General features: G+C 54.7%; 1 protein-coding gene across 3 annotated transcripts in view; it reads left to right on the top strand.

The window, feature by feature from the left end:
* Positions 1–27,500, top strand: part of MAPK4 (mitogen-activated protein kinase 4) — a 69,463-nt gene that overhangs the window by 19,886 nt on the left and 22,077 nt on the right. For all 3 annotated transcript variants that reach the window (XM_071580316.1, XM_071580317.1, XM_071580318.1), the window contains one exon: positions 16,506–17,919. In XM_071580316.1, the coding sequence (XP_071436417.1) occupies positions 17,374–17,919 (546 nt within the window). In that variant the 5' untranslated portion in view covers positions 16,506–17,373. The remainder of the gene's footprint in view (positions 1–16,505; positions 17,920–27,500) is intronic.

The following is a 27,500-nucleotide window of genomic DNA, read 5'->3' as shown; positions in this document are numbered from 1 at the left end:
GTTTCCCTGGAGTTGACACAGCAGAGCTGTAGGTGGGCTCTTGCAGGGTGGTGCCTGTGCAGGGCGGGCAGGGGGATGTGTGTGAGCACCGTGATGGGGCTCTGTTTGTTCAGGCACTGTCTGGGTGCTGTCTGGCTGCACGTGCTGGGTCCCACAGGGAAGCAAAGCCTTCCCTCACATCCCAGCCCTGTCCAGCCACTCACAACCCCCTCCATGGCTGACTGGCCACAGGGACAGACAAGTGGCTTTCCCACACTGCTTAAAATCCCTGCGAGTGTCAGCAAGTTCTTCTTTGTTTTCTGTTCTTTCTGTGAACTAATGAGCGTTGTCTGATTTTTCTTTCCCTTTTTTTTTTCCTCCCTTCCCCTGAGTGTAATTTGGCCTGTCCACAAGTGCCCTAAGCTGTTAAGCAGGGAAATTTCTGTTTTCCTTAGAGAGTTTTGGGCAGCAGAGGTGCTGAAAACTGCTTTTTTGGTGCTGGATGCTGCTGCTCCACTCACTATGCATGGGAAAACTGTGTGTTTTACTGTTATTCAGGCCAGGACTCTGGTGTGGTTTTGTGCTGTTTCCCTTGGGTTTTGCCTTTTCCCTGTGGCTTTTCCCACAGGCTCATGGATATTTTATCTTCCTTCTGCGACAGTGCTACTTGGAGCCTTCTGGCTTTTAGCATCCCTTCTGGCTGTTTGCATCCCTGCTCATCTTATTATAGAATCACAGAATCATAGAATGGATTGGGTTGGAAAAGACCTCTGAGATCATCAAGTCCAACCCTTGGTCCAACTCCAGTCCCTTTACCAGATCATGGCACTCAGTGCCACGGCCAAGCTCAGCTGAAAACCTCCAGGGATGGGGAATCCATCCCCTCTCTGGGCAGCCCATTCCAATCCCTGAGCACTCTCTCTGCAAAGAATTTCCTTCTGCTCTCCAACTTCAATTTCCCCTGGCAGAGCTTGAGCCCATCGTGCCCCCTTGTCCTATTGCTGAGTGCCTGGGAGAAGAGACCAACCCCCACCTGGCCAGAACTTCCCTTCAGGGAGTTCTAGACAGTGCTGAGGTCACCTCTGAGCCTCCTCTTCTCCAGGCTGAACACCCCCAGCTCCCTCAGCCTCTCCCCACAGCACTTGTGCTCCAGTCCCTTCTCCAGCCTCGTTGCTCTTCTCAGTTGGGTTGGAAGAGACCTCTGAGATCATCAAATCCAACCCTTGATCCAGCCCCACTGTGATCACCAGCCCAGGGCACTCTGTGCCCTGGGCTGGTGATCACAGTGGGGTTGGATCAAGACATGTTGGATTCTCTGCCCATGGAGGTGTTTCAGAGGACACTCAGTGCCACATCCAGTCCCTTCTCCAGCCTCGTTGCTCTTCTCTGGCCCCGCTCCAGCCCCTCAATCTCTTTCCTCAACTGAGGGGCCCAGAACTGAACACAACACTCAAGGTGTGGCCTCCCCAAGGCAGAGTCCAGGGGAAGGGTCACTGCCCTGGGCCTGCTGGCCACGCTAGTTTGGATCCAGGCCAGGATCCCCTTGGCCTTCTTGGCCACCTGGGCACACTGGTGGCTCCTGTTGAGCTTCCTGTCAATTAGTTATTGATGAGTTTCTGCTTGGACCCTGGTGTATAAGACATTTGATAAGTGCTGTTCTCAGAGAAAGAGGAATATGGTCCACTGCTCATCCTGTTGTATGGCTGTAGTTTGGTGCTGTCTGGGCAGGATAGATCCCAGAAGAAAACCCTCTTTGTGGAAAAGAGTTTACTTAGATGATGCAAAGCACCTGATGGGCTGTGCATCAGCAGCTGTAGTGAAGCTGGCAGGATAAAATCCACATTCAGAAACCTGGAGTGCACTCATTGATACCCTGTGGTAATCTCTGACTCTTTGCCATAAGCAGCTCTGGCACAGGAGGGTCTCATTCTGCCCGGGGTGGGGGTCATTCTGCCACTGATGATTAGTGAGAGCTTCTCTCAGAGGAGGTCACAGCAGCAGCTCTCTGACCTGGCAGCTTGCTTCCAGACAGGTCCCAGTGTGTGCACAGAGCCTGTGGTGATGTCTGGAGTGCCAGAGTGGGGTGTATCTGGTGGGGACCTGTGCTGGTTTAAAGGAAAACCAGCAGGAGAAATGAACTCAACACAAAAGAGATTATAAGTCAGAGTTACAGTTTAATAACAATATTACAATAAGTGCAGTGGCACAAGGAGAAATTGGGTTTAACCCCCAACCCCAGCAGTGTAACCCACCCCCTGGGGCACAAACACAGGAAGGTTTGGTGGCCCCTGTGCTGAGCCCCACGTGGTTCCCCAGAGTCCGAAGGAAAAGGAAGGGACAAACCTGTTGGTGCAGATGATGGCACAGTCTGGTGGAGAGTGGTGGGCTCCTCCTGTCCAGGTTCTGCTCCTCCTCTGCATCCAATGAGTGGTCCCCAAGTCCCCAAACCCCCAGATTCTCTCCCCTCAGGTGCAGGTGGGAGCCCCCAGTGCCTCCCCCAGGGCAGGGAGTTCCACCCTGGGGGATCTGACTCTGGGAGTCATGGGGGATTTTGGAATGGTTGGTGGCCCCTGAGCAGAGCTGAGCCCTCAGGTGGGTGTGGAGGTGCCCAGGAGTCCCTGGAGGGGAGTTGTCCCAGCTCCTCTGCCAGGCTTCTTTCCCAGCCAGCTCCCAGCCTGAGGGCTCAGGTGTGCCCTGGGCAGCTGCTGCCAATGGGCCATTGGGAACAGTTGTGGGCAATGAATGGAGGGTTTAGAATGCACAGCTTTGGTCACACCCACACAGGGATAAACTGGTCCCACCTGCTGAACTGGGACAGGACCCCAGCACTGAGGTGGCTGTGGACACAGCACAAGAACTTTTGTTCTTCAGCAAGGAGGATCAGTGTCTTGGCTGTGTTCACCATGAGGTCTGGGGAACCTGGAGGTGTTCCAAAGGAATGTGGATGTGGTATGTGGGGACTTGGCTTAATGCTGAACACAGTGGTACTGGGTTAATGGTTGGGCTCGATGGTGGAGGCCTTTTCCAACCTTAATGATCCTGTGAACAGCTTCTCTGACATCCAGCTGGGTTTGTTGGGGTGGGTTCTTGCTCCATGATTTTCCTTTTTCCCTGGGATTCCATCTGCCAGATCTGATCTCCTGCTGTGCTTCTTCTCCTGGGGCACCAGAACAGGGCACAGCCCTGTAAGTGCTGGGATATGTGAGGGTCTCAGGGAGGGGCAGGACATGGAGCCCCCAGTGCTGTGATGGAGACCTCGTGTTCCTGGGTGATGCAGGAGGTTATAAAGGAGGGAACCAGGTCCTAAGTTCGTAGCTTGGGCTGCAGGAGGGAAGGGAAGCAGGGAACCAGGTCCTGAGTTCATAGCTTGGGCTGTAGAAGGGAAGGGAAGCAGGGAAGCAGGTCCTGAGTTCATAGTTTGGGCTGCAGGAGGTTATAAAGGAGGGAACCAGGTCCTGAGTTCATGTTTTGGGCTGCAGGAGGGAAGGGAAGCAGGGAACCAGGTCCTGAGTTCATAGTTTGGGCTGCAGGAGGTTGCAAAGCAGGGAACCAGGTCCTGAGTTCATAGCTTGGGCTGCAGGAGGTTGCAAAGCAGGGAACCAGGTCCTGAGTTCATGGTCTGGGCTGCAGGAGGTTATTAAGGAGGGAACCAGGTCCTGAGTTCATGGTCTGGGCTGCAGGAGGTTATTAAGGAGGGAACCAGGTCCTGAGTTCATAGCTTGGGCTGCAGGAGGTTATAAAGGAGGGAACCAGGTCCAGAGTTCATAGTTTGGGCTGCAGGAGGTTGCAAAGCAGAGAACCAGGTCCAGAGTTCATAGTTTGGGCTGCAGGAGGTTATTAAGGAGGGAACCAGGTCCTGAGTTCATGGTCTGGGCTGCAGGAGATTATAAAGGAGGGAACCGGGTCCTGAGTTCATGGTCTGGGCTGCAGGAGGTTATAAAGGAGGGAACCAGGTCCTGAGTTCATGGTCTGGGCTGCAGGAGGTTATAAAGGAGGGAACCAGGTTCTGAGTTCATAGTTTGGGCTGCAGGAGGTTATAAAGGAGGGAACCAGGTCCAGAGTTCATAGTTTGGGCTGCAGGAGGTTATAAAGGAGGGAACCAGGTCCAGAGTTCATAGTTTGGGCTGCAGGAGGTTGCAAAGCAGGGAACCACATCCTTATTTCATGGCTTGGGCTGCTGGAGGGAAAGGAAGAGGCTGTTTGCCAAGAGGAGAGCAGGAGCTGTGCCTTCACCTGTGTTCAGCCCTGAGGATCAACCCTCCCTGGGGCTCTCTGTGGGATGTTCCTGCCAAACTGAGCACCAGGAGCTGTGTTTACTGATGGGAAGGGCTAATTAAATCTGAGCCTGGAAGCAGTTGCTGGCGTGGGAGCGAAGATCAACAGGAGCCTTGTCCATACTTCTCGCTGCTTCAGTGACTCCAGCACTGTGACTAAAGCTTGGGGAGAGTTCCTAAAGACAGACAAGTCTCCAGCAAGTCTAAAGACATCACGGCAGCAGCGGGCACTGAATTCCCTGTCTCAGTCCACCACAGGGTCTCTTGAAGGCTCCTCCAGGCTGGGGATGGAATCCCCTGTGCCTGGCAGGAATGCTGTGGCACAGGGAGCAGTAGGGCAGGGATAAAGGACGATTGAAAGGCTTTTACTGGATGGGAGGGATGCTGGGGTGAAGAGGAGGAAGGAGGTGAATGAATAAGCTCAGCCCTTGCCAGAACTTCCCTGCTCGCTCCCAGTGTTTAATATGGGTCCAGCTGATAAGATGTAATGGTTTGTGGGATCCCGCCCTTTACAAGGTGCTTAAGCAAGAGATCACTGTTATCCTCCCTTAATTAGCACCTGTGGTGCTCTGTTAATAGCAGGCATCTTGTTCAGACACTTGAGCTTTAATGAGTTCATCCCTCGGAGTGGGGGCGGTGACAAGGAAAAGCTCACTCAAGTGTCATGGTTGGATTTTGCACTGGGAATTCCTGGGAGTTTGCTGAAATATGACAGTGGAGAGCCCCTGTGAGGGCACCAGGAGCCCCTCTGAGCCCCCTTGAGAGCATCCAAAGCCTCCTTGAGCCCCTTTGAGGCACCGTGAGCCCCTTTGAAGGCACTGCAAGTCCCTTTGAGGGCACCCAGAGCCCTCCTGAGCCCCCTTGAGGGCACCCAGAGCCCTCCTGAGCCCCCTTGAGGGCACCCAGAGCCCTCCTGAGCCCCCTTGAGGGCACCCAGAGCCCTCCTGAGCCCCCTTGAGGACACTCAGAGCCCCCCAGAGCCCCTTTGAGGGCACCCAGAGCCCCCTGAGCCCCTTTGAGGGCACCCAGAGCCCCCCTGAGCCCCTTTAAGGGCACCCTGAGCCCCTTTGAGGGCACCCAGAGCCCCTTTGAGGGTACCCAGAGCCACCCTGAGCCCCTTTGAGGGCACCCAGAGCCCTCCTGAGCCCCTCTGGGGGCACCCAGAGCCTTTCTGAGCCCCTTAGAGGGCACCCAGAGCCCTCCTGAGCCCCCTTGAGGGCACCCAGAGCCCTCCTGAGCCCCCTTGAGGGTACCCAGAGCCCTCCTGAGCCCCCTTGAGGGCACCCAGAGGCCTCCTGAGCCCCCTTGAGGGGACCCAGAGCCCTCCTGAGCCCCCTTGAGGGCACCCAGAGCCCTCCTGAGCCCCCTTGAGGGCACCCCGAGCCCCCCCTGGGCCCCCTTGAGGGCACCCCGAGCCCCCCCTGGGCCCCCTTGAGGGCACCCCGAGCCCCCCCTGGGCCCCCTTGAGGGCACCCCGAGCCCCCCCTGGGCCCCCTTGAGGGCACCCAGAGCCACCCTGGGCCCCTTTGAGGGCACCCAGAGCCCCCCTGAGCCCCTTTGAGGGTACCCAGAGTCACCCTGAGCCCCTTTGAAGGCACCCAGAGCCCTCTGAGTCCCTTTGAGGGCACCCAGAGCCCCCCCTGGGCCCCTTTGAGGGCACCCAGAGCCCCCCCTGGGCCCCTTTGAGGGCACCCAGAGCCCCCCCTGGGCCCCTTTGAGGGCACCCAGAGCCCCCCCTGGGCCCCTTTGAGGGCACCCAGAGCCCCCCCTGGGCCCCTTTGAGGGCACCCAGAGCCCCGCTGGGCCTCTTTGAGGGCACCCAGAACCCCCCTCAAGCCCCTCTGGGGGCACCCAGAGCCCCCTGAGCCCCTCTGGGGGCACACAGAGCCTTCCTGAGCCCCTTTGCGGACACCCAGAATGCCCCTCAAGCCCCTTTGAAGGCACCCAGAGCCCCCCTGAGCCCCTTTGAGGGTACCCAGAGCCACCCTGAGCCCCTTTGAGAGTACCCAGAGCCACCCTGAGCCCCTTTGAGAGTACCCAGAGCCACCCTGAGACCCCTTGAGGGCAACCTGAGCCCCTCTGGGGGCACCCAGAGCCCCCTGAGCCCCTCTGGATGCACACAGAGCCTTCCTGAACGCCTTTGAGGGCACCCAGAACCCCCCTCAAGCCCCTTTGAAGGCACCCAGAGCCCCCTGAGCCCCTCTGGGGGCACACAGAGCCTTCCTGAACCCCTTTGAGGGCACCCAGAGCCCCTCAAGCCTGTTTGAAGGCACCCAGAACCCTCTGAGATCCTTTGAGGGCACCCAGAGTCCCCCCCTGAGCCCCTTTGAGGGCATCCAGAACCCCCCTGAGCCTCTTTGAGGGCATCCAGACCCCCCTGAGCCCCTTTGAGGGTACCCAGAGCCACCCTGAGCCCCTTTGAAGGCACCCAGAGCCCCCCCTGGGCCCCTTTGAGGGCACCCAGAGCCCCCCCTGGGCCCCTTTGAGGGCACCCAGAACCCCCCTCAAGCCCCTCTGGGGGCACCCAGAACCCCCCTCAAGCCCCTCTGGGGGCACCCAGAGCCTCCTGAGCCCCTCTGGGGGCACACAGAGCCTTCCTGAGCCCCTTTGAAGGCACCCAGAGCCCTCTGAGTCCCTTTGAGGGCACCCAGAGCCCCCGCTGGGCCCCTTTGAGGGCACCCAGAGCCCCCCCTGGGCCCCTTTGAGGGCACCCAGAGCCCCCCCTGGGCCCCTTTGAGGGCACCCAGAGCCCCCCCTGGGCCCCTTTGAGGGCACCCAGAACCCCCCTCAAGCCCCTCTGGGGGCACCCAGAGCCCCCTGAGCCCCTCTGGGGGCACACAGAGCCTTCCTGAGCCCCTTTGCGGACACCCAGAATGCCCCTCAAGCCCCTTTGAAGGCACCCAGAGCCCCCCTGAGCCCCTTTGAGGGTACCCAGAGCCACCCTGAGCCCCTTTGAGAGTACCCAGAGCCACCCTGAGACCCCTTGAGGGCAACCTGAGCCCCTCTGGGGGCACCCAGAGCCCCCTGAGCCCCTCTGGATGCACACAGAGCCTTCCTGAACGCCTTTGAGGGCACCCAGAACCCCCCTCAAGCCCCTTTGAAGGCACCCAGAGCCCCCTGAGCCCCTCTGGGGGCACACAGAGCCTTCCTGAACCCCTTTGAGGGCACTCAGAGCCCCTCAAGCCTGTTTGAAGGCACCCAGAACCCTCTGAGATCCTTTGAGGGCACCCAGAGTCCCCCCCTGAGCCCCTTTGAGGGCATCCAGAACCCCCCTGAGCCTCTTTGAGGGCATCCAGACCCCCCTGAGCCCCTTTGAGGGTACCCAGAGCCACCCTGAGCCCCTTTGAAGGCACCCAGAGCCCCCCCTGGGCCCCTTTGAGGGCACCCAGAGCCCCCCCTGGGCCCCTTTGAGGGCACCCAGAGCCCCCCCTGGGCCCCTTTGAGGGCACCCAGAACCCCCCTCAAGCCCCTCTGGGGGCACCCAGAACCCCCCTCAAGCCCCTCTGGGGGCACCCAGAGCCTCCTGAGCCCCTCTGGGGGCACACAGAGCCTTCCTGAGCCCCTTTGAAGGCACCCAGAGCCCTCTGAGTCCCTTTGAGGGCACCCAGAGCCCCCGCTGGGCCCCTTTGAGGGCACCCAGAGCCCCCCCTGGGCCCCTTTGAGGGCACCCAGAGCCCCCCCTGGGCCCCTTTGAGGGCACCCAGAGCCCCCCCTGGGCCCCTTTGAGGGCACCCAGAACCCCCCTCAAGCCCCTCTGGGGGCACCCAGAGCCCCCTGAGCCCCTCTGGGGGCACACAGAGCCTTCCTGAGCCCCTTTGCGGACACCCAGAATGCCCCTCAAGCCCCTTTGAAGGCACCCAGAGCCCCCCTGAGCCCCTTTGAGGGTACCCAGAGCCACCCTGAGCCCCTTTGAGAGTACCCAGAGCCACCCTGAGACCCCTTGAGGGCAACCTGAGCCCCTCTGGGGGCACCCAGAGCCCCCTGAGCCCCTCTGGATGCACACAGAGCCTTCCTGAACGCCTTTGAGGGCACCCAGAACCCCCCTCAAGCCCCTTTGAAGGCACCCAGAGCCCCCTGAGCCCCTCTGGGGGCACACAGAGCCTTCCTGAACCCCTTTGAGGGCACTCAGAGCCCCTCAAGCCTGTTTGAAGGCACCCAGAACCCTCTGAGATCCTTTGAGGGCACCCAGAGTCCCCCCCTGAGCCCCTTTGAGGGCATCCAGAACCCCCCTGAGCCTCTTTGAGGGCATCCAGACCCCCCTGAGCCCCTTTGAGGGTACCCAGAGCCACCCTGAGCCCCTTTGAGAGTACCCAGAGCCACCCTGAGACCCCTTGAGGGCACCCTGAGCCCCTCTGGGGGCACCCAGAACCCCCTGAGCCCCTCTGGATGCACACAGAGCCTTCCTGAATGCCTTTGAGGGCACCCAGAACCCCCCTCAAGCCCCTTTGAAGGCACCCAGAGCCCCCTGAGCCCCTCTGGGGACACACAGAGCCTTCCTGAACCCCTTTGAGGGCACCCAGAGCCCCTCAAGCCTGTTTGAAGGCACCCAGAACCCTCTGAGATCCTTTGAGGGCACCCAGAGCCCCCCCCTGAGCCCCTTTGAGGGTATCCAGAACCCCCCTGAGCCTCTTTGAGGGCATCCAGACCCCCCTTAGCCCCTTTGAGGGCACCCAGAGCTCCCCTCAAGCCCCTTTTAGGGCACCCATAGCCCCCTGAGCCCCTTTGAAGGCACCCAGAGCCCTCTGAGTCCCTTTGAAGGCACCCTGAGCCCCCCAAGGCCCTTTGAGGGCACCCAGAGCCCCTCTGAGCCCTTTTGAGGGCACCCAGAACCCCCCTCAAGCCCCTTTGAGGGCACCCAGAGCCCCCCTGAGCCCCTTTGAGGGTACTCAGAGTCACCCTGAGACCCCTTGAGGGCCCCCTGAGCCCCTCTGGGGGCACACAGAGCCTTCCTGAATGCCTTTGAGGGCACCCAGAACCCCCCTCAAGCTCCTTTGAAGGCACCCAGAGCCCCCTGAGCCCCTCTGGGGGCACACAGAGCCTTCCTGAACCCATTTGAGGGCACCCAGAACCCCCCTCAAGCCCCTTTGAAGGCACCCAGAGCCCCCCTGAGCCCCTCTGGGGGCACCCAGAGCCCCCCTGAGCCCCTCTGGGGGCACCCAGAACCCCCCTCAAGCCCCTCTGGGGGCACCCAGAGCCTTCCTGAATCCCTTTGAGGGCACCCAGAGCCCCCCTCAAGCCCCTTTGAAGGCATCCTGAGCCCCCTGAGCCCTTTTGAGGGCACCCAGAACCCCCCTCAAGCCCCTTTGAAGGCACCCAGAGCCCCCCTGAGCCCCTTTGAGGGTACCCAGAGTCACCCTGAGACCCCTTGAGGGCCCCCTGAGCCCCTCTGGATGCACACAGAGCCTTCCTGAATGCCTTTGAGGGCACCCAGAACCCCCCTCAAGCCCCTTTGAAGGCACCCAGAGCCCCCTGAGCCCCTCTGGGGGCACACAGAGCCTTCCTGAACCCCTTTGAGGGCACCCAGAGCCCCTCAAGCCTGTTTGAAGGCACCCAGAACCCTCTGAGATCCTTTGAGGGCACCCAGAGGCCCCCCCCCCGAGCCCCTTTAAGGGCATCCAGAACCCCCCTGAGCCTCTTTGAGGGCATCCAGACCCCCCTTAGCCCCTTTGAGGGCACCTAGAACTCCCCTCAAGCCCCTTTTAGGGCACCCATAGCCCCCTGAGCCCCTTTGAAGGCACCCAGAGCCCTCTGAGTCCCTTTGAAGGCACCCAGAGCCCTCTGAGTCCCTTTGAAGGCACCCAGAACCCCCCTCAAGCCCCTTTGAGGGCACCCAGAGCCCCCCTGAGCCCCTTTGAGGGTACTCAGAGTCACCCTGAGACCCCTTGAGGGCCCCCTGAGCCCCTCTGGGGGCACACAGAGCCTTCCTGAATGCCTTTGAGGGCACCCAGAACCCCCCTCAAGCTCCTTTGAAGGCATCCAGAGCCCCCTGAGCCCCTCTGGGGGCACACAGAGCCTTCCTGAACCCATTTGAGGGCACCCAAAACCCCCCTCAAGCCCCTTTGAAGGCACCCAGAGCCCCCTGAGCCCCTCTGGGGGCACCCAGAGCCCCCCTGAACCCCTCTGGGGGCACCCAGAGCCCCCCTGAGCCCCTCTGGGGGCACCCAGAACCCCCCTCAAGCCCCTCTGGGGGCACACAGAGCCTTCCTGAACCCCTTTGAGGGCACCCAGAGCCCCCCTCAAGCCCCTTTGAAGGCATCCTGAGCCCCCTGAGCCCTTTTGAGGGCACCCAGAACCCCCCTCAAGCCCCTTTGAGGGCACCCAGAGCCCCCCTGAGCCCCTTTGAGGGTACCCAGAGTCACCCTGAGACCCCTTGAGGGCCCCCTGAGCCCCTCTGGGGGCACACAGAGCCTTCCTGAATGCCTTTGAGGGCACCCAGAACCCCCCTCAAGCTCCTTTGAAGGCACCCAGAGCCCCCTGAGCCCCTCTGGGGGCACACAGAGCCTTCCTGAACCCATTTGAGGGCACCCAAAACCCCCCTCAAGCCCCTTTGAAGGCACCCAGAGCCCCCTGAGCCCCTCTGGGGGCACCCAGAACCCCCCTCAAGCCCCTCTGGGGGCACCCAGAGCCCCCTGAGCCCCTCTGGGGGCACACAGAGCCTTCCTGAACCCCTTAGAGGGCACCCAGAACCCCTGTCAAGCCCCTTTGAAGGCATCCTGAGCCCCCTGAGCCCTTGGAGCAGTGAAGGGAGCAGAAAGGTCAGTGCAAATCCCAGCCAAACACTTTCCTTGCTTAGAGGAGAGAGTGAGAACAACAGAAAACTTCTCAATTCCCTCATCCTTGTGTTTTATGGCTCAAGGGGTCCCATAAAACGCTGTGTCTGTGCAGAGGCAGTGGCTGCAGCTTGGTCAAAAAGCAAGTTACAGGTAAATTGAAACTGTAAAATATATTCAGTGTCCAACAAAAGGGAATCTGTCTCTACATCTCCTGCGTTATTCTTAAGTGCACAATGCCTTTTGAGAATTTGGTTGTTTAATTCTCTGTATAAGCAACCCCATCCTTTTCCTTGCTCGCCTCTCCTTGTCCATCCATTCCCAGGGGACTGGAGGGCAGGCTGGTGGGAATGTGGGAATTACAGGAGCTCCTGACCCTTCTCTCTGGCTGTGCTGCAGGTTGGAGCATGACTGTGACTTCACACATAGTTGTTATCTGGATGGGATTTGTGGTCTGCAGAACAGCAGAATTGTTGGTGGATGCTTCATGAAAGTAACCCAAAACTTCCCTGGCTTTAAACTAGGATAGATGAGGGTACCCTGAGCCCCTTTGAGGGCACCCAGAGCCACCCTGAGCCCCCTTGAGGGCACCCAGAGCCCTCCTGAGCCCCCTTGAGGGCACCCAGAGCCCTCCTGAGCCCCCTTGAGGGTACCCAGAGCCCCCCTGAGCCCCTTTGACGGCACCCAGAGCACCTCTGAGCCCCCTTGAGGGCACCCAGAGCCCCTTTGAGGGTACCCAGAGCCACCCTGAGCCCCTTTGAGGGTACCCAGAGCCCCCCTGAGCCCCTCTGGGGGCACCCAGAGCCCTCCTGAGCCCCTCTGGGGGCACACAGAGCCTTTCTGAGCCCCCTTGAGGGCACCCAGAGCCCCTTTGAGGGTACCCAGAGCCACCCTGAGCCCCTTTGAGGGTACCCAGAGCCACCCTGAGCCCCTTTGAGGGCACCCAGAGCCCTCCTGAGCCCATCTGGGGGCACACAGAGCCTTTCTGAGCCCCTTAGAGGGCACCCAGAGCCCTCCTGAGCCCCCTTGAGGGCACCCAGAGTCCTCCTGAGCCCCCTTGAGGACACCCAGAGCCCTCCTGAGCCCCCTTGAGGGCACCCAGAGCCCTCCTGAGCCCCCTTGAGGGCACCCAGAGTCCTCCTGAGCCCCCTTGAGGGCACCCAGAGCTCCCTGAGTCCCATTGTGTTCTGTCTTCAAGCAGCCCAGAAAAACCCTCTGTCAAGCACATGAGCAAAAGTTTAGGGTGCTCTTGACCCTCTGCTGTGCCACAGGACCCACTGCTTGTGTTGTGCTGCAGCTTGTCCTGCAGCTCCCATTGAATTTGTCTCTTTAAGTGGCTATCAGATCCTGGCCTTGTCAGCTTGAAAAGTCCCTGGGATTCTGGTTTGTAGCTCCATAAAAGCTGACCACAGTTTCCGTCATCTGCAGCCAAGTGTCATCACTGCTGCTTTCATGGCCACTGTTGGTCGTGGCAGAGATTTTCATGAGGCCACTGAGATAACACTCAGTGAATAAGAACCAAGAAGAGAGGGAAAACTGGGATTGCTGATGATGAGGTGGCATCTTGAACCCCTGCTTGGGTTAAATGCAGCCCTGCTTTGGAAAAGCACATTTAAATAGTCAGATGGTTGTTCTCCTGCTGCAGTTTCCAGGCACCAGCTGCTCAGATAACTCGGGAGCAGCACTCAGGCTGTGTGCACTCTGTGTTTCATGTCTTTAGTGCTTCTAATGAAATAACTGCTCAGAAGCAATGTCTGGTTTGGGTAATGGAGGAGACTGGAAAAGTAACTCCTGGAGCCTTTAGTGGAAGGCTGGTCAGCTTGATCTTTATTGTTTGCTGTCATTGTGGTTGGAGGAGGCAGAGAAAAGAAGGAGAAAGAGAGGCAGTGGTCAGCCATCAAATCCCAGGATGGTTTGGGTTTGAAGGAACCTTAAAGCCCATTCAGTTCCACCCCCTGCCATTGGCAGGGACACCTTCCACTATTCCAGGTTGCTTCAAGCCCCGTCCAACCTGGCCTTGGGCACTTCCAGGGATCCAGGGGCAGCCACAGCTTCTCTGCCCAACCTGTGTCAGGGCCTGCCCACCCTCCCAGCCAGCAATTCCTTCCCAATATCCCATCTAACCCTGCCCTCTGGCACTGGGGAGCCATTCCCTGTGTCCTGTCCCTCCATGCCTTGTCCCCAGTCCCTCTCCAGGTCTCCTGGAGCCCCTTTAGGCCCTGGCAGGGGCTCTCAGGTGTTCCTGGAGCCTTCTCTTCTCCAGGTGAGCCCCCCCAGCTCTCCCAGCCTGGCTCCAGAGCAGAGGGGCTGCAGCCCTGGAGCATCTCCGTGGCCTCCTCTGGACTGATTACAGCAGCTCCAGGACCTTGTGCTGTTGTTCCCCAGAGCTGGAGGCAGAATTCCAGGTGGGGTCTCACCTGAGGGGGCAGAGAGGCAGAATCCCCCCTTGCACCTGCCTCTGTCCCTGTGGGAATCCGTTGCCTGCTGGTCACTTGGCTGTGGGGCATCTCCCTGTATTATCCAGCAGCTTTTTCTTGGATGTTCAGTGAGAGAGGCTGAGCCATGAGAGAGAGGACAGGAGCATCCCACCAGCATCCCCCAGGGCTGTCCTCGTAGGGGTGATTCAGCCTTGGCCCCTCTAATTGCAGAAGGTGCTGCAGGGCCATCACTCAGCTGGGCAGTGAGACCAGCCTGGAGCACCTCAAAGGCCATCACTTTGATTGTGATGTTAAATAGGGCTCTTTCTTTTCCCTTCATGTGTTGCATTTTCCCTTTCAGTGCTTCTAGAACTCTACTAATTATTAATAATTAAGCTGATGAGGCAAAACTTGGTTTCTTTCCATTGCATCTGGAGCTCGGTGTGGGAACTTACTCCACATCCCATCCAGCACTACCTGGGCTCAGAAACCCTGTGGAGTTTGGCTTATAGGAGTGTAGGATTGCAGAAGTGTTTGGCTGGGAGGGACCTTAAGGATCATCCAGTTCCAACCCCCTGTCATGGGCAGGGACACCTCAGTGGAACATAGTGCCAAAAACCTGGGCAGTGTGGTGGTTCTGGGTGATGGGGCTGAGAGGTGAGATACAGAGATGGATCTCAAACCTGACATGGCACCCTGTTGACCTGTTTTGATCCAAACTCTGTGAGTTCCCTTTACCAGTAGGAAATTTTTGTTACTTTTCTTGGTTTTCTTTTCCTTGGATGTGCAGGAGATCTGTGCAGAGACTGAGGTGTCCAGCACAGGCTTAGGAAGCTCAGGTCATTCCCCACAAGTGGAAAAGCTCCACTCCTGCTGCAGCCAGCTGTATCTCTTGTAGCCCTGTGATTGCTCATCAAGCCCCAGCCTGTCTTGTCCTCAGTCCCTCCACCACTCCTTGGGTTTGATCAACGTGTGCTCCCTTTCCATGGCCCTACAGCTGAGTTACAACACAGGGAGAACCTCCCTGCACAGGGTGCCCTTCCCTTGCAGAGCCTCAAGATTCATTTGCCTTCTTTTTCCTCCTCACTCCTTGTTTCCCATGCCTTTTTCCCCCTCCTTTGACTATGGACCAAGGCTCTCTGGCTGTGCACTGCCCCACTTGCTGATGGCAAGAGCAGCTTTCTCTGTTCAATCCTTGCGTGCAGAAACCAGCATTAGATAATTGCTGGATTGAAAAGAGGCTGTAATTATTTTTGCTTCCAACTACAGGAACAAGGAAGCCTGCCAGACTGCTGGTAGATGCTCCTCAGAGGGTATCCCTGCCCTGCCTGCATCCCTCCTCCCCACCGTCAGATGGTCCCTCTGTCTTTAACTATTAGCTGGTTCCCCCTTCAAATTGCTGCTCCATGTTGCCCTAGAGTGTTACATTTCTCTTCCACCTTTAACGATGGATGGTTGCTCAGCATTTGGGATTTTCTCTCTCATTATTCCTGGTAACTTCTGCCACAGAACAGGAGGGTCCCACCAGCAATGCCCTGTGCTTGGGGTCTGCAGAGCAAAGGACCAGGCTGTGAATGCACTGCTGGGTGAATGGAGCAGCTCTGGTGTTTCAGAGCTCTGACACAGGCATTGTTCTGGCATGAAGAGCACAACAGGAGCAGATCCGTGATTTTTTTTATTTTATTTTAGTCCCCTGAGCAGCACTGGGAACAGCTGGTAGTCTGGTACATCCCTGTGTGAGGTCATTGCCTTTGTGCAGCTGGCTGGTCCCTGCAAGTCTCCCCAGGTTCAGAAAGGTCCCCTCAGTGGATGGCAAAGATGGGGTGCAGCAGAATAAGGTGTTAGGGGGTGTTTGGGACCAGGTTGTGGCCACAGTCAGGCAGGAGAAGTGTTCTTGCTCCTCCGAGATTCCTAAACATGGCAGGTGGAAGGCTTGGAGCTGATCATGTGGAAGAAAAAGCCCAGCTGTTTCCTGGAGCTTCAGGTCTTTTCTTCCATCCTGTTTCCAGATGAAATACTTGCAGGTTACAAATCACAGTGGCTTGTCTGAAAAACTGAAAGTGCTTTGAGGGTTTTGAGCTCTCTTTTCCCAACTCAGGTGTGAGAAATGAACCCTGGCCTGTGACCACCCTTGCATGCCACTGGAAAATGACATTTTGTCAGGAAAATCCCCCACATACTGGGATCCTCTGGCTCAGTCTGCATCCTTACCCCCAGTGGATGTTGATATTCGGGTGTTGTGAGTTGCAGGCAGTGGGGTGAGGGTCTGCCCTGATGCCAGCAGGTTCCTCTGCTGCTGATCTTTTCTTTAAAAGCCAATGAGTGCATCTTCATGGGAGGTTCCTCCATTACTCAGGGGAGCTTCTGTTGGCACAGAGTCTTTGGAATACAGGATTACACTCCAGAGACACCACAACTTGCTCACCCATCTTGTACTGGGTGCACATTCATCAGTTCCAGCTTCTTAATGCCAATGGTGTCATGAAGTCTTTTCTCAGTAATAGAGGGTAAAAAACCAACTTTATTATATATCATTAACATATATACATGTATTTATGTGTTCAGTTAGTTTCAAAGAGGACCATAGGTGGCATCCCCAGCCTGCTGCCAAGGTTTGCTGTGAGACCCCAAATTCAGGGGTTGTCCCACCCTCACTGCCAGTTTTAAAGGCTTTTTTGCAAAGCTAGCCAGGGTGGCACCACCTCATTTGCCCAAGCAATTCTGGTTATAAGCTGAAAAACTCCCTGGTCCTCTCACCTGCTCTGTGCTTTCCATCAATGCTGCTCAGCCTTTCCAAACTGCTCCATAACATTTCCAGGCAAATTAAAAAAAAAAAAAAGCAGCAAAGAGGAAGGGAAGAGTTACAGTTCTCTGTGTCTTGCAGATGGGAAAGGGAGAATTAGGCAGCTGAAAAATGCTGGTGATGCCTCGTGCGTTCGGAGGGGTAACTAATGAGCCTCTAAAAGGTCACAGTTTTGCTCATGGTTAACCTTCAGCAAGTTGTTACGTAGGCAGGGCGTAGGCAGTGCTGGTATAAAATGAATCCAACTCCTCTTCTCTTCCAGGGGCGAGGCTGAGACCTGCTGAGAGATAACGGGGCTGTGCAGCAGCACAGGGAGCTCCTCGTGTGGCTGTGACGGTCGGATGGCGCTTGGCTCTGCTGGAGAAAGACGTGCCAGGGGAAGGTGTTGGAACTGCAGACTGGGGAACTTGCTGCGCTGAAGGCCACCCAAAAACTGAGTTTTGGTCTGCAAAACATTTGCTGCCCTTGGGATTTCTGTGTGCCAAAGATGGGATCTGCCTGTTCCAGGAAGGGAGCGAGGAGGAGGGCGAAGGTTTGCTGACCACAGGAAGGCTGGACGGTGCCTGGATGCTCTTCACTGGTGGGGACAGCACTGTCAGGACTTGTGGGCAGGGAGGGTTTGGGGCAGCAGAGGGGCCATGGGGCTGCTCTGGGCTCTGCCCCACAATGGGGCCAGCCAGCTGCCCCAGCACTGAGACATCAGGGATGTGGGGCCAGGCATCCATCTGTGCCACCAGCCCCGTGCTTCAGCACTGTCTCCAGGATACCGGAGAAGGGAGACCAGGCAGGGGCTGAAAAATGTAGCAGTGCTCATCTCTTAGTCTCAAGAAAAAGCACTATCTTGCTTTTCTGGAGATCACTGGGCTGCGTTTCTCCACGCTGCTTGGAAAGGCTCTTCCAGCCCTTGATTTCTCACCCAGTTTGGAACATTTTACTTCTGTGTGTGTGTGTGTGTGTGTGCTCAGATTTACTTCCCACTGAGTGCCACCTTGAAGTGATGGGCTCAGAGCGAGACCACCCCTCGAAGCATCTGTAAGTGATGATGAGGGGCTTGATTTCCAGCCACATTTCTGACCTGGAATCTCTGACACTCTCGTGGCTTTCCGAGTGAGGACAGAGAATCAGCGGAAATGGCAGAGAAGTGCGACTGCATCGCCAGCATGTACGGGTACGACCTGGGCTGTCGCTTTGTGAATTTCCGCCCTCTGGGCTTTGGGGCCAACGGGCTGGTGCTGTCGGCCCTGGACAGCAAGAGCTGCCGCAAAGTGGCGGTGAAGAAGATCACGATCGGCGACGCGCGGAGCATGAAGCACGCCTTCCGCGAGATCAAGATCATCCGCCGCCTGGACCACGAGAACATCGTCAAGGTGTACGAGGTGCTGGGGCCCAAAGGCGCCAACCTGCGCGGGGATTTCTTCAAGTTCAACATGGTGTACATCGTGCAGGAGTACATGGAGACGGACCTGGCGCGGCTGCTGGAGCAGGGGAAGCTCGCTGAGGAGCACGCCAAGCTCTTCATGTACCAGCTGCTGCGCGGGCTGAAGTACATCCACTCGGCCAACGTCCTGCACCGTGACCTCAAGCCAGCCAACATCTTCATCAGCACCGAGGACCTGGTGCTGAAGATCGGTGATTTCGGGCTGGCCAGGATTGTGGATCAGCACTACTCTCACAAGGTAGGTGGTTCCTGATGGCTGAGGCTGGTGCTGGCTTGGTGAGGAAGGTGTTGAGTGCTTGTAGGGTGTGCTGGTTTAAAGGTAAAGCGGCAGGAGAAATGAACCCAGCACAAAAGAGATTATAAGTCAGAGTTACAATTTAATAACAATATTACAATAAATGCAGTGGCACAAGGAGAAATTGGGTTTAACCCCCAAGCCCAGCAGTGTAACCCACCCCCTGGAGCACAAACACAGGGGGGTTTGGTGGCCCCTGTGCTGAACCCCACATGGTTCCCCAGAGTGCAAAGGAAAAGGTGAAAAACCTGTTGGTGCAGATGATGGCACAGTCTGGTGGAGAGTGGTGGGCTCCTCCTATCCAGGTTCTGCTCCTCCTCTGGATCCACTGAGTGATCCCCCAAGTCCCCAAACCCCAAGATTCTGTCCCCTCAGGCCCAGGTGGGAGCCCCCAGTGCCTCCCCCAGGGCAGGGAGTTCCACACTGGGGGATCTGACTCTGGCAGTTAGGGGGGATTTTGGAATGGTTGGTGGCCCCTGAGCAGAGCTGAGCCCTCAGGTGGGTGTGGAGGTGCCAAGGAGTCCCTGGAGGGGAGTTGTCCCAGCTCCTCTGCCAGGCTTCTTTCCCAGCCAGCTCCCAGCCCGAGGGCTCAGGTGTGCCCTGGGCAGCTGCTGCCAATGGGCCATTGGGAACAGTTGTGGGCAATGAATGGAGGGTTTAGAATGCACAGCTTTGGTCACCCCCACACAGGGATAAACTGGACCCAGTTTCCTGAACTGGGACATAGGGTGATGTGGTTGGACCATGGTAGGTCTTGGGAGATCCAGTCCTGGGCAGCTCTAAGACCTGCTGCTGGTGGTCACTCTCCCTTGCCCCAAGACAAGACATCTTTTCATGGAATCTTATCACAGAATCACAGAATATTCTGAGTTGGAAGGGACCCACAGGGACCAACGAGTCCAACTCTTAAGTGAATGGCCTGTAGGGGGATCAAACCCACAGCCTTGGTGTTATTAGCACCATGCTCTGACCAACCAAACACAGAATAATTTGGGTGGTCTGGACCTTTAAAGATCATGCAGTCCAACACCCCTGCAATGAGCAGTGACATCTTTCACTAGATCAGGTTGCTCAGAGCCCGAGTCCAGCCTGGCCTTGAATGTTTTCTGGGCATAGCCCAAGGTTTGAGCTCTGCCAACTGTGCCTCAGGGTTCTCCAGTGCTGCAAAGCTGCATAGAGGGCACAGGAAGGGTTTGAGTGCCACTCAGGTATCTTTCATTGCTTTATGTCTTATGTATCAAATGCATGCTCAGGTGTTTTATTCCATCTCAGCAGTGGACTGTGAGCAGGTGTGTGCGCTTGCTTGGCGTAAATGACAGCTCTGTGTGTCTTGCTTTGCTTCTGTTATAAAACACAAGCTGCTGGAAGCACTGGAAGGGGCACCTGGTGTGTCCTCACACACTCTGCTGGGCTTTGTCCTCATTTTGGAGCCAACACGCTTCTTAAAAACCCAGTTTTGTTTGAATGGCATTCATTTAACACAGGGAGAGAGGGATGGGTCTGTGAGTTTCAGACAAATCCTTTCATCTGAGCTCCAGATCCAAGTAGCATATGGAATTCTTTGCTGTTTGGTGCTCAGGCATTGTGTTACAGTGCAGGAGTTGTGAGTGTCCAGGGCAGCCTGGAGTGCTGTCAGCCAGTGTGGGAGGGACAGAGTGGGCCCCGGGGAACCCCTGAGAAGGCTCTGTAACACACAGTCCTGGTGCTAATGGGTTTTGAAGGAGCTGCAGATGTTTAATGCAGGTTGCCTTCCAGGCTGCAGCTTTTGAGCAGTGGAGGAATGTGGTGGAGGGTTCATCATCAGCTCCTGGATCCACGTGTTCCTGGGAGAAGGCAAAGTTAATGCATGGTCTGTGCAGTTTGCAGATGGCTTTTGGTTAAAATCACTATTTGGTGTTGTAAAAGGAGGTAAAATGTACTTCCTTGAGCTGGATGTTTCCATGGGGAGACTTCAGTGACCCCCCTGGACCTCCTGTTGTGCCAAGGTTTAAATGAACTTTGCATTTTCCAGTGGGTTCCTGCCCAGTGGGGCTCTGATTTGGGCACCCTTGTTTTGTGCAGGGTGGAAGGGAAGGGGAGAGGGAAAGGGATGGTGAAAAGACAGTCTCATGATCCTGAAGCTGAGCCCTGTTTTCACGTCCTGACTTTGGGGAGAAACAAAACCCAGGGAAAAGTAAGAAGGTTGCCAGGGGATATCAGTCAGTGAGTGCAAGACCCCTGACACTGCTGCCTGTCCTTTCTGTGCTCCCTTCCTCACTGGTTATTTATGACCCAGCTCAGGAAGAGGCTCCTGTCTTTTCAAATGTGTGGTCTGTTTTTGTTAGGACAGGTAACTCCCAGAGAAAACCCCTGTGAACAAACCAGGGCTGCATGAGCACAGAAAGTCATTGGTTTAAGGAAAATGGTGTTGTCAGGGACTGTAGGATCAGTGTAGGAGTCATCTGTCTGTGTCTACTGCACAGTTACTGTTATTCCTAAGCAATTTTCTGTTGCCTTAATAACAACCAGAGCTGTCAAGGGCTGCAGCTTCGTGGTGGGATGTAACTCTGATCATCCTCCAGTTCCTCTTGGGGTGGAAGCTGGAGCATCACTGCAGACACCCCTCAGAACCTCAGTGTGCAGAGAAAGCTGGACTGTGCTCCAGAGCAGAGCTGGAAACAGCAGCATCACAGATAAAGGCAGTTATTGGTAGTTCCTGGCCATGGGGAGGACTGTGCTTGCCAAAGGTGGGTGGTGGGCACTGCAGAGGAACACGGGAGGGCTTGGATGGGCTTTGGGTCAGTGCTGCCTTTGATGTCCAGTGCTGCTCAGATGACTCAGAGAAATCAATTCCTTTCTGTATTTCTCTTTCAACCTCCACTTTCCTCAAGGGCTCGTACAGATTTATAATCTCCTTGGTCTGTGCTCTTGCAGAAAGCAGGAGGGAGAGGATGGGCATGGAGCTGAACAGGGATCCTCACACCCCAAATTTTGGTACTGCCAGTGGATACTAATGCAGAGCTGCCCAAAAGCAGATGAAATCCTGTTCCCTGGTTAATGAATTGTCTAAAGCCCCAGTAGATTCAAACCTTTGAAGGCAGTGCAGAGCTGCTCCTCTGTGGTAATGATTTCCTGCAAGCCTTTGAAGGGAGGAAGGCCCATCCTAAGCACTTGGATGTATTTCCCTTAGCATGTTTTTGTGTGGAATATACATATGCTGGTGGCTGCATTCTGCTAACACAAAAAATTACAGGCTGGGTGGTGTTATTTGTCTAAAAGGTCATTGCTCTTTGGGCTTGGTGGTTCTCAAACTCCAAACCATCCTGCTGAGTGTTAAAATGGCAAGTAAGAACAATGGAAGGTTGTGAGCAGAGCTTTAAACACAGTTTAGAAATACATGTGAATTTCTGTACCACCCAAATAATAGCCCTTGCATGGCAAGATGTTTTATTTACATGACTTCCAGCAGGCAGATATTGAATTAGGATACCTTGGTGGGAAAGGGAGACCTTTCCAGCTCTGGGAGATGCCACAGACCACAGTGAGGTGTTGGCTTTCACCAGCTTCAAAGCAGAGCAGCTTTGGCTGCATTTCTCCCACCATTTGGCTGGTTCTGGCTGCTCAAATCCCTCTTTCTGTGTGTTAAAAGCAACACGGGGCCTTCCCTTTGTCTGAAACCTCCCTGGAACAAATGAGTTGAATTTCCAGCTGCTAAAGCCACGTACAGATCTGGGTCTGCACCTTCACAGGCTGCTGAGACCTGACAGCTGAAATTTTAGCCCAATCTCAGATAGATGCACTTGAAGCTCAAGTGCTTACAAACATCTGTAAGGCACAGAGTGTCAGAGGTAGGAGGAAAGGACCCTCAGGAGATGACCCTGTGCATCCCCCTCTCTCTGCCATTCTGTCTCTTCCTGATGCTCTCACCATCCAGCCATGTAGGCTCCTTTCTCTTCTATCTTACTACTCTTTATCCCTGGGAGTTTATCCTTCTAGAACTTCTCTTTCCATGCCCATCCCTTTTTCTTTGGTTTGAACACTCTGCTGTGCACCTTGGTGCCCAAGTGGTGAGAGGAGGAGGGTTGGACATGAACATAAGGGAAATTTCCATTCTCCACGAGGTTCTATTTATGCAGGACTGGCAAAGCTGAGCATTTGCTGTTTCATAACCCACCTCCTTAGTGAATTCAGGCATCTCACCTTCTCCATGGGGACGCTCTGTGTTGTCCCCTCTGTCTGCAGCCTTGGGGTCCAGCCCCTGCCTGAATGTCTTCAGAGGCTCCATGGGCATGTTTGGCTGCCCATCTATCCATCCATCCCCACTCTTTGTGCCCTAACAAATATGTTTGGCTCCAAATGACTGTCCAGGTGCAGATTTTGGGAGGGAAGGGTAAAGGTGAGGTGCTGTCCTCCCTGGAGCACTGTGGTGGGGAGGAGGCATGGGAGAGCAGGGAGACAGCAAAGTCAGGCTTTAGAAGTTGGCATGAGTACCAGTGGATGTCTAGACTTTAAAATAATAAATGTTTTAGAGGGCAGACTCGTCCCTGGCTGTGCATCCCGTGTGGTGTTGTTGGTGCTGATCAGAGCAGGGACCAGGGACTGGATATTCCTGTTTGGAGAAGACATGGAGTTGTCTGCTCTGTGGGGATGCAGATTCTTGCTGAATGTCTTCACTGGGATGACAAGACCATGAACTAGAATGTTCCTGAGCCTCCCTGTGTGCACAAGATACAGTCAGATTGTCTCTTCACTTGAGGGGGCTGCCACAGGACCCTCCCTTTGCCTGTTGGCAACATCCATCACAGAGTTAACTGGCAGAAATTCCACACTAAGGGAGTGCAGTGGCCCTTTTAGGGGGAGATCCTGTGGTAAATTGTTTGCAGACCAACTTCAGCCCTTTGAAGTCCTCCCCTAATTTCATACTTGCTGATCAGTGCAAACATAATCGCTTCCAGTTCAAGCAGTAAAACAACAAAACTCCCGAGTGGGTCATGGAGAGGAGGTCTTCAAAGGAGGTGAGGATGTGGGGATTTGCTCCAGAGAGGACCACCCTGCATGTTCAGCCCTGGGACAGCTGGCTGTGGGCTGGTGCTGAGCCTCCCTGCTGTGACCCTGACTGGGCTGTGCTCCTCCTCTGTCCTGTGGTGAGGCACTAACAGCCTGTGCTCCTGAAATAAATGCACTCTGTCACCCCCAAACCGTGAGAACACACGTCACGTTGCTGGAGCCACACACAGCAGCTGTTTTATTGTCTTGTTATGGAGCAGCATTCCTGCAAACCCAGCGTGTCCCCTCCTAGGACTGTCCTACCTGCCACTTAAAAAATAAGGTTAAAAGCTCTGCTGTGGGCAGGCAGAGCTTGGCTGCTGCTCCAGGATTATTTCAAAAGCTTGGGCTTGTTGCTATTTTGGGTCCCCTGTGTGCACCAGGAGCTGACCCTGCTCCCACGGGTGCAGCAGCAGAAATTCTAACCATGATTGCAGATGAAGGCTTGGATACACAGGCTGTGGTTGGATCTGGGTGCATTTCCAGTTTGTGAGCACCTGGTCTGCATCTCTGTGGTGTTTTTGCTGCAGAAAGATGGATTTTGGTGTGAAATACTCTTGGGAGAAGCTTTGGGATGCAGCGTTGGAGGCTGCTTGGTTTGTAATAGGTGGGATCCTGAATTCCCAAGTCCCCTCAAAAGAACCTGACCGTGGTCCCTGCAGCTCAAGGAAGAGCTCCAGGCTTGGGTGGTGGTTGTTTTGTGCTGCCATGCTGTGCCAGCTTCCCCCAGCACCCCTGGGATGCAGGTTCAGTGTGCTGTGACCAGTGTGACCCCAGGATGCACCAGCACCTGCCCTGAATTGTTTCTCCTTCTGGTGTTACAAGGGACAAACACAAAATCCATGTTGTGTGAAGATGGGAAAAAAACATTTATTTTTCTTTGCTTTTCAACTCCCTTGCTGTGCTGTTTGATATGACTTGATGCTTATCCTGCCTGTGGTGAATTCATCACCTTTATAGATTGTCTGAGCCATTCCCAGACATGCCAGAGGAGCAGGAAAATGATACTTGAAAATGGTGAACCAAAAAAAAAAGCATGGGAGGGCTTGGACTTGAAACTATTTATACTTTTCAATTAACTTCCATTGTATTGCTTTTTGAAGTGGTTCTTTGGTGCAGAAAGGGCTGTGCTGAATCCACAGAATATTGTCATGAAGATGTATGTTCCATCTTAATTAGAACTAATTAATATGCTTCTACACTTGGCATTTCTGTCTGGTTGAGTCTACATAAATGGTGAAATTCTTGTGCTAAAGCCCTGCCTTGTATAGGGAGTGGCTGGAAGTGCTCAGGCTCCACACACCTTGGCCCCACAGGTGGGAGCTGAGCCCACACCTCACCCAGGTGTAGGTGGATCCTCATCCAAGCATCCTTGCAGCTTCATGATCCTGGCTCCCCAAGCTGGGATGGTATTTATTTCCCTGTGAAATTTGACAGTCCACAGGACTGCAGCCACTTCCTTGAAGTCATAGGACAGGAACTTATATATGTATTTTTAAAAGAACAAGGGGCTTGCCCATGTGCAGAGAAGAGCAGCGAGGCTGGAGAAGGGACTGGAGCACAAGTGCTGTGGGGAGAGGCTGAGGGAGCTGGGGGTGTTCAGCCTGGAGAAGAGGAGGCTCAGAGGTGACCTCAGCACTGTCTGGAACTGCCTGAAGGGAAGTTCTGGCCAGGTGGGGGTTGGTCTCTTCTCCCAGGCACTCAGCAATAGGACAAGGGGGCACGATGGGCTCAAGCTCTGCCAGGGGAAATTGAAGTTGGAGAGCAGAAAAAACTTTGCAGAGAGAGTGCTCAGGCATTGGAATGGGCTGCCCAGAGAGGGGGTGGATTCCCCATCCCTGGAGGTTTTTCAGCTGAGCTTTTCCGTGGCACTGAGTGCCATGATCTGGTAAAGGGACTGGAGTTGGACCAAGGGTTGGACTTGATGATCTCGGAGGGCTTTTCCAACCCAATCCATTCTAGGATTCCATGATTCTATGATTCTATGTTTTCAGCCACAGTGGAGGCAGAGCAGAGACAGTTGTTGGGGCTCTCTGAGCTGCTCAGGACTGGGAAGCTGTGCTGCCCACTGAATCCCACTGGAGGACTTTGCAGCAGGTTGGAAAAGTCTTGATTTTCAAACCTCCCCATCGCTCCTTCCAAGTATTTCCCCCATGAGAAAACAGGAGGGAATGCCATGGGAAGCAATGAGGGGTCCAGCTGTGTGGTCCATGGGTGGATGGGATGGATGGGAATTGCAGGTTGCTCCTCTCCATGGGTCCTGCCTGTGCTTGGAGGTGGGTGACCCAAGGCCTGGAATGTGGAAGGAACAGGGTGACACCAGAGAGTGGTACATGATGAGAAGTCATAGATTTAATCATCCTGCTCATTGGTTACCACCAGGAGCCCCCTCAGCAGCACAGGGATTGAAGATGTGCCCAAAGTTCTCAGGGATTTTTTTGCAAGGTATTTTCTTCAATACATTAGAAATACCTGGAGAGGAAAATGTGTGGCTTGTTGCCACTTATTTGCAGTGTATTGCTCATGCATTTTGCAAGATGCACCCACCCCTGAGAACTCAAATCCCCCTTGCTGTCAGGGTGGGGAAATGTATGAACTGTGTTAAATCTGTAAGGAGAGTGGCACTCCTTTGCTGGGAAAGGGGGGAAATCTGTCAGGGAGAGGGAATGTATGAGCAGTGTTAGATCTATAAGGAGAGTGGCACTCCTTTGCTGGGAAAGGGGGAAATCTGTCAGGGAGAGGGAATGTATGAACAGTGTTAGATCTATAAGGAGAGTGGCACTCCTTTGCTGGGAAAGGGGGGAAATCTGTCAGGGAGAGGGAATGTATGAGCAGTGTTAGATCTATAAGGAGAGTGGCACTCCTTTGCTGGGAAAGGGGGAAATTGCTCCAGCTATGAATTGCCCTGGATTGCTGTCCTCAAAGTTTATTTTCTCAGGATTCTCCAATAAATACCAGCGTCTCCATTGTTGGGGATAATTGCAGGAGCTGAGAAGTGGTGGTTTGATCCGATAATGCCTGGGGGCTTTTGTGCTCGTTGTGATTGAGCAGCATTAGCAAAAATATAACACTATTAAATGAAACTTCTCAGCTAATCAGTCTCCATTACAACTTACTGTAAGAAGGCCAAAATTAAAATGTTCTTTTAAAAGCAAGCCCTTTGTGATTAAAAGCCTGATGACTCGCACAGTTGGGAATTGGCACAAAAAGCTGTGCTGGGGGAAGAGGAGTGTGATGAACCTCGTGCTGTTTGTGGTGGTGCACTGCTCTCATGTTTAGGTGGAGAGACATACCCTGTAACATCCTAGGGGATGTTGTAGAGCTCAACTGCAGCTCTATTGGAACTGCAAACAGCCTGTGAAACTAAATCAGTGGGGAATGGAGTTTTTAACTAAGCTTTTATGTGAACTGTGTTCGTGCTGTCGTTGCATTTTGACATTCTCCAAATGCTCTGTGGCATTTAAACGCAATTCTGCTTGATAATTTCATTTTACTCTGCCGTTTCTGCTGCATTTCAATCCACCTCCCTCCTGTTAATGAGTTGTATTTAATATGGAAAATGCCACTTTTGAATATTCCAGCATTATCCCAGTGAAACAGCCATCCATGTCCAGCCCTGGTGTGGCAGCCACGCAGCTGGAGAGTGGAATTGGAGGGAGCTGGGCCATCCCTTGCAATGCCAGTGTTATTTACAGGCTTAAACACATCCCTTTGGTTTCAGCAGGACCTGCTTGGCACTCCTGGAGCATCTCCTGAGTGAGTACAGGAGTGGGAGGCCGTGGTCCAAAGGTGATGGCTGCTTGGTCTTTGTCCTGTGGATGCTGCTGATTAAATCCAGGCCAGGCATCCTCATCTTCCCTCTTGCTTTGCTTGTCCAGTTTCTCCTTTCTCCTGTACATCCATGACTACCTAAAGCCACCACAGCAGCATCTGAACAAATCATCTATCAGTGCAGACATGCAGGAGTCTGGGATGTGATGGTGTTGATGCCCATGGCCAGGGGTTCAACAGAGCTACTTTCAGGAAGCTGCAGGTAGATCATGGAGGCTACTTTTATTTTTGAATTATATATGACATAGATCTTAAAAAACATGCAGAATACATCAAATAGTAGCAAGAGGCAAAACTTTATTTTCTATTCACCAAAACAAATGCCTATTATACTCTAATCTTTATCTAAATATTTCACTACTGTTTCAACACATAACCTGGAGTTCACAGAATGATCTGAAATAGTACATATGTTTTCTTTTGCATAAAAGTTTTATATAAAAGTCTGTACAGTTGGTTTTGAACTAGTGGAAGTTTCCTTGTTTCATTCACACTCTATTCAGATTAATAAGTTCTTTCAATAGGTTTAGAAAAATGATTTAACTGGGCAATAGCTCTCCTTAATTTTTACAAAGTTGGCAACTTCTGCAGTTTCTAGCATGAGATAAGGGTAGAACTTGTCCTACTCCCCTGCTGTGGCATGAGCCACACATGAGAAGTTCAGCCTT

The sequence above is a fragment of the Pithys albifrons genome, chromosome Z (genome assembly GCF_047495875.1).
Source record: "Pithys albifrons albifrons isolate INPA30051 chromosome Z, PitAlb_v1, whole genome shotgun sequence".
NCBI classification, from domain to species: Eukaryota; Metazoa; Chordata; class Aves; order Passeriformes; family Thamnophilidae; genus Pithys; species Pithys albifrons.
The sequence above is the reverse complement of the archived record's forward strand: the minus strand, read 5'-3'. Positions and strand labels throughout refer to the sequence as shown.